The 18,581-nt window shown below is 36.2% G+C and overlaps 1 protein-coding gene across 1 annotated transcript in view; it reads left to right on the top strand.

Moving 5' to 3' along the window:
- The window catches only part of Adam22 (ADAM metallopeptidase domain 22), a 178,577-nt gene that overhangs the window by 99,319 nt on the left and 60,677 nt on the right, over nucleotides 1-18,581 (top strand). Inside the window, exons 4-6 of the mRNA XM_090332220.1 lie at nucleotides 6,194-6,276; nucleotides 14,095-14,158; nucleotides 15,846-15,918. Of these exons, the coding sequence (XP_090188346.1) occupies nucleotides 6,194-6,276; nucleotides 14,095-14,158; nucleotides 15,846-15,918 (220 nt within the window). The remainder of the gene's footprint in view (nucleotides 1-6,193; nucleotides 6,277-14,094; nucleotides 14,159-15,845; nucleotides 15,919-18,581) is intronic.

The following is an 18,581-nucleotide window of genomic DNA, read 5'->3' as shown; positions in this document are numbered from 1 at the left end:
GGCACATCCTCTGAATCCTTTGAATGTGGGGAGACACATAGAACTTTCATGAAGACTCAGGCAGATATCTGAGAGAAGCATCTGCAAACCAAACAACACCAGGTTTAATGGTGATCACTAGAGATTAGGAGGAGGCAAGGGAATTTAGTTTGTTTTCTCCCTAGAGCTTTCAGAGGAAGCATGGCCTGGCCAACACTTTGAGTTCAGCCCTCTGATTTCCTAAAATATGAGAGATAAATTTCTGTTGTTTTGAGCCCACCCAGTTTTTGGTAATTTGTTGCATCAGTCCTAGGAAAATAATACAGAAAAAAATTTGTTATAAGCTATGTAGAAACAATCAGGCTAGAGGTGCCTGAGTCTATGTCTGAAAGAGGGAGTATATCAATATCATAACTTTTGGAACTGTGTGGCATCTCAAAAAGATGTGAACAATTGAGCATGTGAGGGCACTTATGAGCTATAACTCTGAGAACCACCATAAGATACTTTTCACTTTGTTTTCCACAAATGATGCCACCCAGGGGAAATCAATAGAAGGAAAAACTCATGCAGAACAGTAAGAATAGATTTTGAGCTTGCTGTATCCCTGGTGGGATATTTTTTCTTCTTCTTTTATTTTTTAAATCAGAAACTCATTAAAAAGTTATGGCCCCAGTATTTTGAAATATTCACCATCTTCTAATGACATTATCTCTTTTGTTAACACTTTTATTAATTATAATCAGGAACATTGTAGTCATGTACAAAATTTTGCTACAATAATGTTTTATCTATTTTATCTGATAGAATACATGTATTTTTTCAATAAAATGCATCTCTTATTATCAGCTACATTTTTGTTAGTTTTTAAAATGCTTTATTTTTTCTTTATAATTGCTGCAAGTCCTAAATGCTCACTAATGAATATTGAGACAATATAGCCTAGGGATAGATCTAAGGGACAGAACATGTGCATATAGCTCCAGCTCCTGGGTTCAATTTTCAGCACCCAAATAACGTATTGCATAGATTTTTGAATGACTACTTACCTTTACTGAAAAATACTGATGCCTGCACCACATCCCAAGAATAATGATAGGATTGGTTTGGGGAGATGGCTTGCCCACTGGGATTTTTTAAAATCTGCCCAGGTAATTCTATTAATTCAGGAAATTTAAAAATAAAGTGTTTGCTAAAATGCAGATTTGGAGGCCTTATGGAAGAGTTTAATGTAACAGACATTTAGAATTTGCATTATAAACTCATGGCCTAAATTATTACATTATTAATGTTTGGGTTTTTTTCTTTTTCTTTTTTTTTTATTTTGGTGTCAGGGGTTTGCTGACTGACCAAACTGGCCTCAAACTAGAGATTCTTTTGTCCCAGCATGCTCACCACATCTGACTTCTGAATTGCTACTAGTCTTAATGAAAATTATTGCTTAAAAGACACTGTAGCATCCCTCACTCAGGATATACTGCCTTACTGTATCCCCCCTCTCTACAGAAAAGTTGACAAGGGACTTCAGTGTGTTATCTTTAGGAATGCTGCATTCCCTGGTGTTGCAGTTTGAGTGGATATTATGCCTATTTTATTGACACGAACTGAAGTTTCAGGAATTCTCTTCAAAAGAACGTTTGGGGATGTAAACCCAGATTGCGCTAATGTGCTTCTTTTACAGTAGCACCTACAGTCTGCTTGATTGAAGGAGTGAAAATGGAAGTGAAAGTAGAAAGAAATGTAGTATAGATTTAAAAATATGAACCTATGGGGCTGGGAGTTTGGCCTAGTGGTAGAGTGCTTGCCTAGCATGCATAAAGACCCGGGTTCAATTCCTCAGTACCACATACATAGAAAAAAGCCAGGAGTGGTGCTGAGGCGCAAGTGGTAGAGCTCTAGCCTTGAGAAAGTCCAAGGACAGTGCTCAGGCCCTGAGTTCAAGACTGGCAAATATATATATATACCTCTAGAGGAGGGTAAGTGTGTGAGGAGAAGAGAACCTAAACTTTTTAGAGAATGTCACCCTGGCCTGTCTTGGAGCTGAAAAGTACTTGAATTTTCCTGGAAGAATCTGGATGGAGAGCTAGAGATGATGACACCCTGGTACTGTTCTCTTTTGTGAGTTACTTCATTTTACAGTCCACACTGTGTACTTCCTTCTGTGTTATCATCTCATATAATTCTTTTTTTTCTTCTGAATAATGTTGGCTGTCTAATAAAAGTATGATATGACATTGACTCTGTAAGTAAATGATTATTTGACTTCTATAAAATGCAATAAAATGGCAGTAAGCTTCTTTTTTCTACTGAGAAGATTAATAACTAATCACACAAATTATTATATAGCTGGAGTTTTTTAAATAGAGGTAGATCTCTTAGTTATAGCCATCTAATTAGCTGAAAATAAACATTTATGACCATAATTCTTATGACTATGTTATTGCATCAAACAGTGTGAGCAAAGTTTTAAGGACAATAGTTTTATTTCTGGAACAAAAGAAGCAATAAAGAATAAAGCTATGATTGGCAGCCAGATAAAGAGCCTATTTCTGTTAGGCTGTGCTGACTTTCCTTTTTTCCTTCAATATGTCTTATATTATCAAATATGGTAGTTACTTCCTTAAAGTATCTGAATCCTGAAAAGTTATAGAAAGATGTGGAGATGCTTTATACCTGGTAAAGGATTGGAAAGAAGTTGGCTTAAGTCTGTGACCTTTATTAAAATACATAATTTAAAAATTAACTAATTCTCTTCAATTACAATATATATTTTAAGACACATTGCAAAAAAGTTCAATTATATTTATCCCTTTAATACTTGTTACAGTTTAAAAGGCATTTGTTCTTTGACCCCGTCCAAAAGATCCACATTGGGTAATTCTACATATACACTGACTCGTGTGCATGTAAATACATATAAGGGGTATGGTTAATGGCAAAGTTAGATTTTCTCACTGTCCATTAGTATAGGATGGTATAAATGCATTGTGATTTACATCTATGATGGAATCTTATGCCACCATTCAAGAATGAGGTATTGATAAAGAAAAGTGCCAGAGTTTGATTTAAGGGGGAAACCAATCAAAGGGGATATAATGGTACACAGGATAAAACAATTGGCACACCTAAAAGGATGTTTGTATATGCATGCCTGTGTGCAATATGCATGCATGTGTGCATTATGCATGCATGATGTATTCTTGATATGCTGTACAAAATCTGTCAAAATGTTTTTCTTTTAGGAAGGAACTTCAGTCTGCACAACCATACATAAAGGGTCTGTTGTTACTCTTCACCATGTACACTCTAAATTCTTTTTTGCTGCAAGTATGTATAATTTAATGATAAAGTAAAATAACTACTTAAAATAGAAAATTAATTACATTTATTTTAATTATAGCTTATAAAACTGGAGCATCTTTGACTAAAACAATTCCAGATATTTTAAAAGAAAAACATTTTTATTACTTCTTAGTTGAAATAAATTTTGATTAATGGCAAATAATATCTGAAAACTATATTGTAACAAAAATAAATTTCTATTATTATTTAAAAGAGCTATGTATAGTAGCAACTGGGTCTGAAAATTAGAGTAGCTGGAACTGAGGAGACTTTTTTCCCCTTTGGTGTTTATGCTTCTCCTGGAGTGTCATGGAAACATTTAGTAATGATTCAGCCACACTGAGCTCTGATCTGCCTTCGCAGTGTTAGGCTTTTGTGCAGATGGGTTCTGATCATATGCTGTTTCTGGATTGATTCCTATTTTTCTGAATCAAAAATTAGTGAAATATTGTTTTCTATTATCTAACATTCCCTAATATAATGGAGGAATGTTTTTAAAATGATTTTTTGTTTTAATTACTACGACATGGCAAAAACTTACAAAAACTTTAATAACTTATATAACCTCTCTATATTCACTGCTGACTTCCTTTGTTTCCCTGATCTGATTACATAATTCTTAGGATTATCTTCTTTGTTTCTTGTGTGTTTACTTTCTTTGTTTCTCCTATTTTTATGTATTGCTGTTTTCTATAGTCTTAGACCTCTGAGAGAGAAGATCTGGTTTATTTCATCATTGTGCAGTCTATCTCTGACAAGGCAATCTCATTGACTGATGAACTTTCCTGTCTGGCCAGTTCAAAGCTAGTGTGTTGATTTCTAGCCAGTCAAATGAGTCCAGGAAGTTAGCCTCATCCTAATCATAATATTATCTCATGCATTTAGAATCATAGAGCATTCACCACATAACAGTCCAATGGAAGGTACTAAAACTATGAATATACTTTCTGTATAAAATAGGATAATAATATTTCTTTTAGGACTGATATGAGGATTTAATGTGATTGTGTATATAAATTGTGTATATAAACAGTAATTGTGTATATAACAGTAATTGTGTATATAAATTGTGTATATAAACAGTAATTGACACACAATCATTGTTATGTTTGTATGTTTGTGTTGGTACCAGGGCTTGAATTTATGGCTTTGAGTTCCTGTTTCCTCTTTTGTGCTCACAGATAATGCTCTACTACTTAGATCACACCTTCAATCCAGTTCTTATGCTGCCTAATTGGAAAATCTTTGGACATTTATACCCAAGCTAACTTCAAACCATAATCCTCCAATCACAACTTCATATTCAGGATTGTAGGCATGAGCCCCTGATGTCTGGCTGACATAAAATAATTATAATAATAGCAAATACTACTCACAAGCAGTATTCCAAATGTTTTATGCCTCTGTGTATGTGCGCTTTTTTAATCCCTATAGAAACCCTATGAGATCATTTTCCCCATTTTGTTGATAAGGAAACTGAGAAACTAGTAGATTCTATAACTTTCTTGAGATCACGCAGTTTAAAAGGTAAATAAGATGGTAATTCAGGCTTTTAAGATTTAAATTGAATCAACTCTCTTTATACAGTCTATATCCTGGCTTATCTAGGATTTATTTCTTTCCTCAAATACCCATAACTTTCTAGACTCAGTTCCTTGTGAAGGATCACTCTATCTTCTCCATTAAATCTAAGTACAGCCTTTCATTCATGGTGCCCAGTGAACCATCTGAGTATGAGGCAGGGTGGCAGTGTCATAGCTTGCATTGTATATCATATGGCCCTACTCTCTACTTACTCTCCAAAGCTAAGTCACAAGTTTCTGTGGAATTATGTCAGCAGCAACAATAGCTTCATGTCAAACTGTTTTGCTTGGAACTTTCATAAAGACTATTGTCTTCCACCTGGTCCTCTTCCTTCTTTTTGACAAGCATTGAATATTTTAAGTGGATTCAGTTTTTAAACCAACAGGTTGCCCTATACTAGTGAGTCAATTTAATGAGAAGCCTTTAGCAACTGAAGGGATAGAGTACAGGAAGAATGGGAAAAGATCATTCAGAGCATAGTTCCTCACATTTCAATGTGCATATGAATTACCTAGCCTTGCTGAAATGCAGATTTTGCTGCAGTAAGTCTGTGATCTGGCCAGAGATTGTCCAAGTTCCTGATGGCCTTAGGGCTGCTGGCCTCGGAATCACACTGACTTGCACTCAGTGTAAGAAAGCAAACAATTTACTGGGTCCTTTCCCCTACCCATTATTCTAAGGAAATGTGTCTCTCTTCATGTCAGACTCTATCCCTAGACTGCTTACTAGTAAAGTAATTACTGGTTTGACAAAAGAATAGCATAAATTTGTCTATTTGGTGCTCAGATTTAGATGCAAACACTATAAAAACTCATTTTTTTCTCCATTGGGATTAGTGATACCTCCATATGAAAACATTGTTTTGTTTCTGTTACTCGGGGTTGAATCTCTCAAAACAAGAATTTTCAATTATGAAAGAGGGGGAGGGAAGAAGCAAAGAAGGGAGGAAGAAAAGGAATGAATGAATGAATGAAAAATGAAGATTTAAAATTTCTCAAATGCAAAGGGCCATGTGAGTATTTAAATATCTGTTTCTTTCTTCCTCTCATTGCAGGTACGTAAGAGCAAAGCTAAGTCAGTGTTTATGTCCCTGTCTTTTGATTTCTAGTCAGTTCACAAGGAATGTTTATGAACAATTCTGTTAGAACTGATTGGTAATACTAATCAGAATAATGAAATCCTAAACAGATCTTTCATATGGAGCTGCAATATGAACAGAACCCGTGAAAGGGCAAGGCAGATTCTCCCAGTGGGTGGCAAAGGCTTATGTCTTCTGTTTCTATTTCAGGGAGGAGAGCACTGTTACTACCAAGGCCAGATCCGAGGAAATCCTTCTTCATTTGTTGCATTGTCAACATGCCATGGACTTCAGTAAGTGTCCAAAAACGATCTATCCCATTTATTATTTTGATGACTTATTTTCTTTATTTTAATGCCCCACAGTAAACATTTCCATTTTATATCAAAAATGATTTTGACAATGTATTTTCTTTATTTTAATGCCCTACAGTAGACATTTCCATTTTATATCAAAAAATAATATCAAAATCTGTGTCTGATTTTCTTCTCTTTCATTTGTGTGCTTTTGTTTTTTTCTTTCTTTTGTAGCAGGTTCTCACTGTGTAGCCTACGTTGTCATCCTCCTGCCTCAGATTCCTGATTGCTGGAAATACAAGAGTATTATGATTTTAGGAACTAAAGGCCTTGGAATTATTATATGATACCTTAAAATATTACTTGAAGCATTTTTTGTTTCATTAAATTTCAAGCAGGAATGGCTTGGGTAACTTTGGTTGTTTTTGTGGATGTTTGCCCTTCAGTACCACTTCTAACAAAACTTGTCCTTGATATTAGCAGCTGCTACCACTGCCTCTCCTTCTTCTTTTCCTTCTCCTCCTCCTCCTGCTCTCCTTCCTCTTCTTCCTCCTCCTCCTCCTTCTTGTTCTTCATTATGTTTGTGATGATGGTAGTAGTGGTGGGGGCAGGCTATTGGGGCTTGAACTCAAGAGCTCAAGTTCTCTATCACTTACTTGGCTTTTTGATCATTGGGACTCTGCCACGCAAGCTGTACCTCTAAGTGCATCTGCTTTGCTGCTTAATTGGAGATGGAGTCTTGAAGAAAATCTTGAAGACTTTCTACCTGGACTGGGTTTGAACTGTGATCTTCTGATCTCAGCCTCCTGAGTAGTTAGGATTACAGGCATGAATCATTGGCACCTGGTTTAAACAACAGAAATGTCATTAGATGGACATTCCTGGCTCTTTGCAGAAGCACAAAAGGCAGCACATGAACTCCGGAGCACATGCATTGCCTCCCTCTTTCAGTCAGAATCTGGTTGACCTCATAGCAATCTGTGGGTGGACCTGTGTATTCCCCGAGATCTCTAAAGGAGAGAAATCATCTTGTCTTGCTTCCTTTCCCATAACCTTCACCATCACAACATGTTTGCTGATGCCTACCATGGGAGTACAGCTTCCTCCATTCTGTCCACAATACTGATGTTGATACCCAGGTGGCCTAATCTAACCCTAACCCTAACCCTAACCCTTGTAAGCTACCACATCACTCTCCCTTTTATAGGGTTTATTAACAATTATACCACAAGCTCAGATTTGTAAAGTTATTTATTTTTAAATACATTGTTTGAATAAACAGACTTTCAGATTCTCTGGTTTTCTTACCAGGTAAAAGAAATGTTGTAGTGCTTTTCAATAGTGCCAAGTAATTGTTCTATTCAATCTCAATAGGAGCACAGCTTTTAGCAAGGAATGGTGTAGGGAAATATGATGACACTGGGAGCAACAAATATATGTTGGAGGAAAGAGGAATATATAAAATAAGGGCTCCATTAATCCCTTTGGTTTTTTTTTTTTTTGCATGTTCTTGGGCTTGAACTCAGAGCCTGAGCATTGTCCTTGGGCTTTCTCAATGCTAGAGCTCTACTACTTGAGCCACAGCACCACTTCTGGATTTTTTTCTATGTATGTGGTACCAAGGACTAGAACCCGGCCAGGACTTGGTGCATGCTAGGCAAGTACTGTACCACTAGACTAAACTCCCAGCCCTATTAATTCTTTTTAGAGATTTCTTTTCTTCATAGGATCTCAATTCAAAGTCACAATGTGACCCTCATTCTCTGCTCTATTCCAGGCTGTTTTCCAAATGATATAATAATGTTAAGAATAGAGTAAATGTAGCCAAGTGTGGGTGGCTCACACCAGCAATCCGAGCTACTCAGGATCTGAGGATTGTGGTCCAAAGCCATTCCAAGTAAGCAAGTTCTTGAGACTCTTAAATACTTTATTTCCAATGGACCACCAAAAAAGCTGGAAGTAGAGCTATGGCTCACATTATACATTTCCAGCTTTTGAGGAAAAAGCTAAGGGAGAGCTCTCAGGCCATGAGTTCAAGCCCCAGTAACCCAGTACTAGTACACATAGAAAAAGAATTGAGGCCTCCACATATGAGAACATAAGAATATAATATGCTACAAAATCCTATCACGATCATTTTAGGAAGGATAATGACTTCCAGATAATTTTTTTATTGTGATTGGGTCCAGAGAGCATAACAGCCTGCTTTAGTTGCTTTAAGTAAAATTTACCTTTTATTTAAAACTAATTGAAACCAAACTAACAGAAGGCACACATATGTCTTGGCACACTGACAATTGTGCTTGGATTTTCTAGTCTACAATGAGTATGTTGGATATATATAATATATATACTTTGCACTTCTTTAGTTATTAATTAATTATTGCTAATCTTGGTTCTTCTTTGCTCTCAGAAATAGTTGGGGATATATGGCTAAATATTAAAGTATATTATCAATTATAGTGGTTTAGATATGAGACACATTATAAATGGCTCATCTTTTATAAACTACCAAGTATAAATTGTTTATTCACTTTTTTATTTACTACATTTGTCTGAAGAATGTTAGAAAAAGGAAACTAATCATACTTACTAGGACATATTTCTTCAAATTTGAAAGAGTAATTGGCAATATTTTCATTTTAATATGTTTGATATTATGACAAAATCGTAAAGTTAAAATTGGAATCAAGTATAAGTTTATTGCCCTCTTGTGGAAATTAATAAGAATGACCACCGTTTCCTTTCAAAATCTTGAATTGGCTTCGTAAGCTTTTAACACCTTTGGTCTGTGATGATTTGGTTCTAGCTGCAAATGCATATGAATTCTATATGGTTATTCAAATTCATAGGATTACAACAAAAGATAATCTCCAAAGCAGGTAATATACCTGTAATTTTTTATTTTTAAGGAATTAATAATGATATATATGCTGTCATAGTGAGCCAGAATCTCTCAAATATAGTATCAGAATCATTATTCCTTAAAACTACATGATGTTTCTTTACAGGATATGATGTCTAAGCCCAATAAAAAGAACTGATTTTCCCATTAGACATTAACTTAATGTTAGAGTAAATAATACATGGTGCAATTTAAACAGAAATAATCTGCTTGTTACCTAATTGGTGTTGGCACAGGATATTTATGATTTTTCTAGATCAGTCTGACCAATTCACAGCCAGTGAACAAAACATGTTCACTGTAATATTTGGTCTACTACTTTTCTTAGGCATTTATCAGCAGTATACTTTTGCTAACTACATCTGTTTATCTTTAAATTCCAAAAACACACTTGGAGCTGAAACCTGCAGATGTGGGAACAGCCATTCTGTGGGTGCATGAAAGTTTAGGACATGTGGAAGATGTTAAAGCAGGAATGAAAGAATTTGGATAGAAATGGAACTGGAAACTATTATAGTTTAGCTCAAGAAAACCAACAGATTTCACCAAGGATTCAAATGCTATTCTGTGTCTATGAACTTAGCCATTGTGTGGTAACTTCTGTAAGTTAAAAAATTACTACAGAAGATCACAGATATGCTTGTCTTACTGTATGGTAGGACAAATTTCTGTAGCCTCATAGGGGCCTGATTTCAGTAGAGAGCATGTTTTTCTACAGGAATGGTAATCAGTTCTGTGATTGGGAGTGGAGGTCAGGTACAGCTTAAATACCCTCCTGAGGATTTCTTAGACATAGATCAAGAGGTTGAAGTCACTCTTTATTTGATTCTTTTTTATTTTCTCGTCCTTGGGTCTGTTCACATATTCTTCTGGTAGCCATTCTTTTTGGAAACTGGCAGCTGCATCTTTCTAGTAGTTTGTGTGAAAACGGTGGAGTCCTGATGATTCTTCTTCTTCTTGTATACTCCGTATCGAGTCTATCAATGAATCTGTTGGGTTTTCTTTCAAAGTAAATTGAAACTGAGGTACAGCTCAATGATAAAATGTGTGCTTACAATGCTTAAGACCTTGAGTTGAATTCCTACCTCCAAAAATATAAATGTTCATGTACAAATATTGCATATGAATATATATTTACATGCATACACATATATGCATATATCGATACACACACATGTCTCTCCAGAATTTGGCCAATTCTCATTACTTCTTCTATTACTCCTTCGATGTAAATCACCATCTTCTTTCACTGGTATTTCTTTTTTATATTTTTATTGTAATTAATAGAAGGGTTACATTATATTCGCCAGATAGAATGTGCATTACTTCACATACATTAATACCTTTTCTTATGTCTTGGTCCCCATTTTCCTCCTCCCAAACCCGCCCCTCATCTTGTTTTCCTCCCTTCCCTATCCAACTTCAAATAACCAAATAAGCATATATACAATATATCAGATAACCAAGTGAAATATTGTAACAATATGAGATAACCAAGGGACAGCAAAAGAGATGAGAGATGACACAGTACATTAAGGACAACAATCCCTCATTATATGGCTTTTGTTTCTATATCCTGGAGTTCCTTTCATTTAGGGTCATACTATATGGCCTTAGGTATCTAGGTTTTGTTCTATTGTAAATCTCTGCTAGGAGAGCCCAAGGTTTCTACAGATTATGACAAATGAGGGAGACTTGGGCCTATGTTCCTTTGAGTCTGGCTTACTTCACTTAATAGGATTTTTTTCTAAGTCTTTCCATTTCCTTACAAATGGGGCAATGTCATTCTTTCTGACAGCAGCATAGAATTCCATTGTGTACAAATACCACATCTTGTTGATCCACTCATCAACAGAGGGACATCTGGGTTGGTTCCATATCTTTGCTATGGTAAATAGTGCTGCAATGAACATCTTTGTGCTAGTGGCTTTAGTATGTCCTTGTTTTTGGACGATTGGGTAAATGCCTAGTAGTGGAATTGTTGGGTCATGGGGGAGCTCTATGTTTAGTCTTTTGAGGAACTGCCATACTGCTTTCCATAGTGGCTGAACAAGTTTACACTCCCACCAACAGTGTAGTAGTGATCTCTTCTGGCCACATCCCCTCCATCATCTGTTGTTATTAGATTTCTTGATCCTGGCCATTCTAACTGGAGTGAGGTGGAATCTTAGAGTTCTTTTGATTTGCATTTCTTTGATGGCCAGAGATGTTGAGCATTTCTTTATATGTCTATAGGCCATTTTTGTTTCTTCTTTAGAGAAGACTCTCTTTAAGTCTTTGGCCCATCTTTTAATAGGATGGTTGTTTCTTTGGAGGTTAGTTTTGGAGTAATTCAATTTTTTTTTTTTGCCAGTCCTGGGCTTGAGCTCAGGGCCTGAGCACTGTCCTTGGACTTTCTCAAGGCTAGCGCTCTACCACCACTTCTGGCTTTTTTCTATGTATGTGGTACCGAGGAATCGAACCCGGGTCTTCATGCATGCTAGGCAAGCACTTTAACCACTAGGCCAAACTTCCGGCCCAGTAATTCAATTTTTTGAGCTGTGGATATATTTTAGATATGAGGCCTTTGTCTGTTGTATGATTAGTGAAGACCTTCTCCCATTCTGTAGGCTTTCTAGTTAATTTGCTAGCTATGTCCTTTGCTATACAGAAGCTCTGCAGTTTAATGCAGTCCCACTTATCCAGACTTTCTCAGATTTGTTGTGTTTCTGGGTCCTTATTAAGAAAATTTCGACCTGTGCCAAGGAAGCCTAGTTTATTTCGTATTCCTTCTTGTAACGTTTTCAGTGTATCTGCTTTTACCTCCAGGTCTTTGATCCATTTGGAGTTAATACTGATACAGGGTGACAAAGAAGGATCCAACTTTAGTTTTCTGCAGGTGCTTAACCAGTTCTGCCAGCACCACTTGTTGAAGAGGTTGTCTTTCTTTCATTCTATTTTTTTGGCTCCCTTGTCAAAGATTAGGTAGCCATAGGTCTGTGGGTTAATATCTGGGTCCTCAGTTCTATTCCATTGGTCTTCAGGCCTGTTCTTGTGCCAGTACCAAGCTGTTTTGGTCACTATAGCTCTGTAATAGAGTCTAAAGTTTGGTATTGAAATTCCTCCTGTGCTGTTCTTTCTGCTAAGAATTGTTATCGCTATGTGGAGTCTTTTATTATTCCATATGAAATTTTTGCATTGCCTGTTCTATTTCTTTAAAGAATGACATTGGGATATTGATGGGTATTGCATTGAATTTGTAGATAGCCCTTGGCAAGATTGCCATTTTCATGATGTTAATTCTTCCACTCCAGGAGCATGGGAGGTTTTTCCATTTCCTTAGTTCTGCTTTAATTTCCTTTTTAGGGTTTTAAAGTTTTCATCAAAAAGGTCCTTTACATTCTTAGTCAAGTTAATTTCTAGGTACTTTATTTCCTTTGAGGCTATTGCAAAAGGAGTTGCTTTCCTGATTGTTGCCTCGTTCACTGGTATTTCTATAATAATTCCTGCTTCTGTCCTTGTTTTCCTCAAGGCATACAGCTGGGATGATTATTATAAAGTAGAGGAAATCCTGTTTTCCCTGATCAGACCTGTAGCAGTTGGATCTTTGATCTCAGAGTAAAAGCTGAAGTCCTCAGAAGTACCTACCTACTGTAACCCCAATGAGATTAGCCTTCTGTCCTCACTTATTGGCAAGGCTGTTCTGCTACCTACTCTACTCCAGTGATGCTCCCTTCTTGCTGTTCTTGGAGCATGCCAAGATTTTCCTTTACTTGAAACTCCTGATGGTTGGTTTTTTTTTAGTTTTGGTGTGGTGCTGCATATCTATAATCCTAGCACTCAAGAGGCAAACATAATGAATTAGAGATCAGATGAGGCTTCGAAAAGATTTCTCTGACCTTGAGTTTGCATATCAAAATGCTATTTATGGAGATGCACTTATGATTCATCCTTTCCCTTCTTTCAGGTTTTTTGTTAACTACCATTTTTTTGTGTGAAGCTTTGTTCTGACCTCAGTGTGAACTGACTGCCCTCTGTCTTGTTCCCTGTGCCTTCTTTTGGCACCATTTATTACCCCTTTGCATCTCTAACTGTTCTTCTCTAAGACTCACTATCAGCTAGCATATATTTTCTTTTCTAAAATTTTTTTCTAGCATACATTTTCTTGCTCATTCTATATTTGTTTTATGTCCTTTCTAGAATGTCCCATAAGAATTGGTATCATTTCTATACTAGTATTTCCCCAGTACCAAGAGCATTACATTGTAGGTTCTCTGTGAATACATATTGAATAAATGAATGAACTTGCAGATTGGAAATGGTCAGTAAGTTCATTCGTTCATAACCACAGACACATATGATGGGCAACATTGGCTGCCTCTGCTCTTATATCGTCTTTTTGGGTTTCAGTTTCTTCACTTATAAAGTGAGGATAGTCACTGTACCTTTCTCATACATCTGTGGAAGAAACTAGATGAGTAATATATGTTTAGTGCATGGCAAGCTATTGAAATGTGTGTTAGGTTCTAGATGGTAGGGAGGCCATTTTCAGGATTAGCAGCATCTGAATCACCCAGGGTTTATGTAAAATGTGACTTCCTGAGTCCCCCCACACACAGCCAAGAAGTTCTGATGGACTTGCATTTTTACAAACATACCAGGCAGCCTTTTTTATTAAAGTCTCAGAATTATATGTTAGAGGGAGGAGTACTGGAAAACAGCTAGAGAATGACTATTGTAAGCATGGAGTAGAATCAGGGTGAGAGGGATTCATGGGGCCTTTGTTTCTCAGCAGTATGTGTGGTGTATCTGGTGACCATGACTGGGATGGGGAACTAGGTATTGAAAGTAGCTGGCACTTGTCTGTCACAGATATTAAATCTGAGAAGAGAGTTGATAGTCATGTCTAATTATTTTCTTGTGCTTGGCAGTGGGATGTTCTATGATGGGAACCACACATATCTCATTGAACCAGAAGAGAATGAGACCTCCCAAGTAAGTGCAATTCGAAGTGCCGGTGTGGAAAGCTTTGGTCCCTGTGCCTATCCTCACTTCTACATTAGTTGGTTTTCATATATTTAGGGCTTGAATGATGCAAATATGTTATACATATATAAATCTTTTAAATCTACATTTAAATTTCAGTTAAATATTGAGTAAGTTAAACCACAAAGGTTTCTTCCTCCTCCTCCTCCTCCTCCTCCTCCTCCTCCTCCTTCTTCTTCTTCTTCCTCTTGTTCTTCTTCTTCTATCTCTGTTCTATTAGAAATACTTTCCTGAGAGGCATTCTAGAGCCTCCATTTCTATCTCCACTATAACCTGCTCTGATGCCTTAGCTTGTGAGAATACTATAGACTGAAAGACTTAACGTATTTTTTTCTCTCATAGTTCTGAAGGTTGTGAAGTCCACAGTCTAGGTGTTGATAGAGTTAGTGTCCAGTGAGAACTTCCTCCTTACGTGATAGACGTCTCCCTTGACCCTGTATCTGAAATATATATTTATTTACATATATTATAATATATATGATATATCATATATATCATAGTATATGATACATTTGTGATATATAATATATTATAAGTGTGATTTCTGGTTGTCTCTTTCTCTTCCTTATTGGATTAGGGCCTTATCCTCATGACCTCAATTTATTTCTATTATGGCTTTATAAGCCCTCTCTCCAGAAGCAATGAAACTGTAAGCTTTCAGTGGGCATAAACATTTAGCCTGTAATATAAAAACCTACACAAATTTTATCTCCCCTTCCTTTTCTGGATCCAGATTTTCTTCCATCCTCCATTGCCCTTCAAGGTTCTATATCAATGAAAGTTAGAGAAATGCAGGATTGTTAATTCTCTCCTTTGAACCATTCATCAAAGTATTTATTTGGGGAAAATTGCAAAGGAATTGAGTTAATATTATGGATGATAAAGAATCTAAATAAACTTCCATTCTAGGTCTCTACACAAAAATATTCTTCTTGGTATCATGTTACTTTGGCCAAATACAGGAACAAGTAATATCAAGGAATGCACATTGTTTTGTCCCCATAAACAACCTTGTTCAGACGACTTACTTCTATATTCTTTTCTGGGTCCACACCTTGTCTGTTCTGTCATTTTTGCAACTTGACAGTGTGGTGCTTTAAAATTCTGGCATTCTAATTATTTTAGAACATAGATAACATTTGATAAAGTTTTTTTTCAGTGTTCAATAATTTTTCTCAAAAGAATATGTGGTTTTTAATCTCTTGCTTTCTAGTAGGATTGTCCATGACACTTGAATTTGGGCATCTGTTTGAATTTGGGCTCTGAAGTCTTTGCCTAGAGAGTCTATCTGGGTCACAGATGAAGATCTGTGAAAGGAACCAGTCATAAGAAACATTAACCCATTTTCCCAATGCCTTATTTTTCCTTGGGGAAATAGATCTCTTCATTTACTTTCCATTACAGTAGGCTTTGGCTTGTCTGCAAGGTATTTTGCTTGTAATTGGGTATTGCTCTGGTGCTGGGAGAATTTGGATGTAAGTGGGAGGACTAATAAAATGGCTTAACCCCTCCCCCCAACCCAGGGGACTGTGTAGTCAATTTCTCTTAGGAGGCCTAGCCTTTGCAACTATGACACTCTGGGGGCAGAAATTTATGATTTGTAAATATGTAATCTCTGTTGCTTGTGTCATTTCAGGAAGATTTCCATTTTCATTCAGTTTACAAATCCAGACTGTTTGAATTTCCTTTGGATGATCTTCCTCCATCTGGTATGGTACTTACATGACTACTTAAGTAATTAATTTAGTATTTTTAAATGAATATATATAAATACTAGTAATATGCAAGTCTTTTACTTATATAAAGGTAAGTCATAACAAGAGAAAGAATAAAATTGCAAGCTAGTTTTAGGTTTATGGTTGAGGAATTCAGAAAAATATTGCACACTGAAATTTTTAGTTAAAAAAAGTTAATTACTACAGGTGTAGTACACCTGTAATCCTAGCTTCTCAGAATGTGGAAATAGAAGGACTGATGTCTGGGAACCAGCCAGGCAGAAACATAAGATCCACTCTGAAAATCAAACTAGAAGCAAAATGACTGGGAAGGTTACTCAAGTAATAGAAGTGTGATTATCAAGTTCAAGGCTTCGAATATAATCAACAGTATTATGTCCTATCAAAAATTTTTACTGACTTAAGGAATTAGTGAAGAAATAATTATTAGATATGAATTGCTATTCGTAAATTGAAAAGTACAAAAATTCACTCTTGGTAAAATAATAACTTTTCTTTTGATGTGGGTCCTGAGATTTAAAAATCAGGGACTGAGCACTGTGTTTGGTCTTTTTTGCTCAAGTCTAGCACTCTACCACTCAAGCCACGGTTCTGCTTCCACCTTTTTTGGTAAAACTTAATTGGTGATAAGAGTTGCAAGAGCTTTTCTACCTGGGCTGGCTTTGAACCATGACTCTCAGATCCCAGCCTCCTGTGTAGTTAGGATTACAGGTGTGAGCCAACAGGCCCTGGGTAATAATGGCTTTTTAAATAAAAAGATGAACTCTTAATCACTTTCCTATTTATTGGTTTTATTATCAATATTTTTTGCTCTGAATATTAACAAATTAGCTTTTTATGGTTTTATATATTGTCATGAAATTGGTCTTTTATTCCCTATATATGTTTATGATTCCTTTATTTATAGATGATGATTTTTTTGTTTATTTTTTGAAACAGGGTCTCACTATATATGGGAAGCTGGCCTAGAAACTACTATGTAGCCCAGCCTAGCCTCAAACTTGTAATCTTCCTGCGTATGCCTCCCAAGTACTGGAATTACTGGTGTAGACCTTCATGACCATAATAGATGTTGATTTAATAGCTGGATCTGAGAATTCATATGACAAGATCACTGAGACTTGGCTTTGTTCTAGTGCAGCAGTGATTATGCAGAGGTTGGTGGGGATTTGTCTTTGGCTATGTTGGCTCATTTGTTTCTACCTCTGAAGATAAGACTAGGTAGTTTGTCTAGCATAAAGAAACCTTTCCCCTTAAGTAGTGAGTCTTGACCTTTCTCATTTTTAATCTTAATCTTTGCAACAGCTCTGTAAGATTAATTGTATTCCTGTTTTATGGATGAAGAAACAGGCTTATCTAGTTTGTCTCTTTTTAAGATCCCAGAAATAGTAAGGAATAAATTGTAGCCCTGGGTTATAACACTGAATAAAGGCACAATGGGAGAGAGGCATTGGAAGAAATAAGAAGACCGAGAGAAAAATACTAGAGTGTTGCTTAGAAAATTGCTTAGAAGTTTAGTCTTTTCATCAGAAAGCTAAATAAGTGTTTTCTATTGCCCCTTTCTCTCTCTCTCTCTCTCTTTTTTTTTTTTTTTTTTGCCAGTCCTGGGGCTTGAACTCAGGGTCTGAACACAGTCCTTGGGCTTTCTCAAGGCTAGAGCTCTACCACTTGTACCACAGCACCACTTCTAACTTTTTTCTATATAAGTGATACCAAGGAACCCAACCCAGGTCTTCATGCATGCTAGGCAAGCACTCTTCCACTAGGCCAAATTCCTGCCCCCTGCCTCTGCCCGCTTTCTCTTATATAGGCTTTTTAGACTCTCCCTTTAGTGACCTTATGAAACTCTTTTTAAACCCTTTAATGGGAAGAAAATAAAGTACAGCTGCATGAGGACAAAGTTACAATTTAATAGGTATTTCTGGAAGTGAGCAACATGAATTAATATTTAAAGTAACTACGTCTCCAGTTAATGACTTGACTTTAGGCTTCCTATTACTTTACTCGGGTTTTTTGGTTAGAAGAAAGTTTTGAAGTGACTTGGCAGTTTTGATATTATAGATGAATTTTAAGCTGAGCCGTTCTAAATACCTAGGAGGCTATGGTCAGAAAATCACAATGTGATGCCAGCCTAGGCAGAACAGTCTAAGATTCCAGTTCCAATTAAATGGTCAGTAGTGAATGTAGAGGTGTAGCTCAAGTGAAAGATTGCCCACTGTGAGCAAGCAAACCCAGGTTGAGCTTAAGGGCCTGAAATCAAACTATTGTGCCAAGCACACACACACATACACAAATAAATTTGACATTTATTATTTGAAAATTTCTGTCTCAGTTTCTGGTTATCTTTTCTCATCAGAAGATGGTGTTTTAGTTTTAAAAATGATATTGGTCCTTCAGTACTACTATTTACTGTGATAAACAAGAAATAGTCCAAAGTAAGCTTATTTCTTTTTGGTTGAAGAAAGTTTAATTGGGCTAAACTGTATTGGCAGTAACCTCATCTTATTTTACAATATATATAGATATAAATAGATAGATAGATAGATAGATAGACAGATAGATAGATAGATAGATAGATATCCCAGAGAGACAAACATAATGATATATTCTCCAAATGCATTTGGCTATATAATGTT

This window comes from Megascapheus bottae, chromosome 5 (genome assembly GCF_031878675.1).
Source record: "Megascapheus bottae isolate mThoBot1 chromosome 5, mThoBot2.hap1, whole genome shotgun sequence".
In the NCBI taxonomy this organism is placed as follows: domain Eukaryota; kingdom Metazoa; phylum Chordata; class Mammalia; order Rodentia; family Geomyidae; genus Megascapheus; species Megascapheus bottae.
This window is presented reverse-complemented; position numbering and strand designations above follow the sequence as displayed.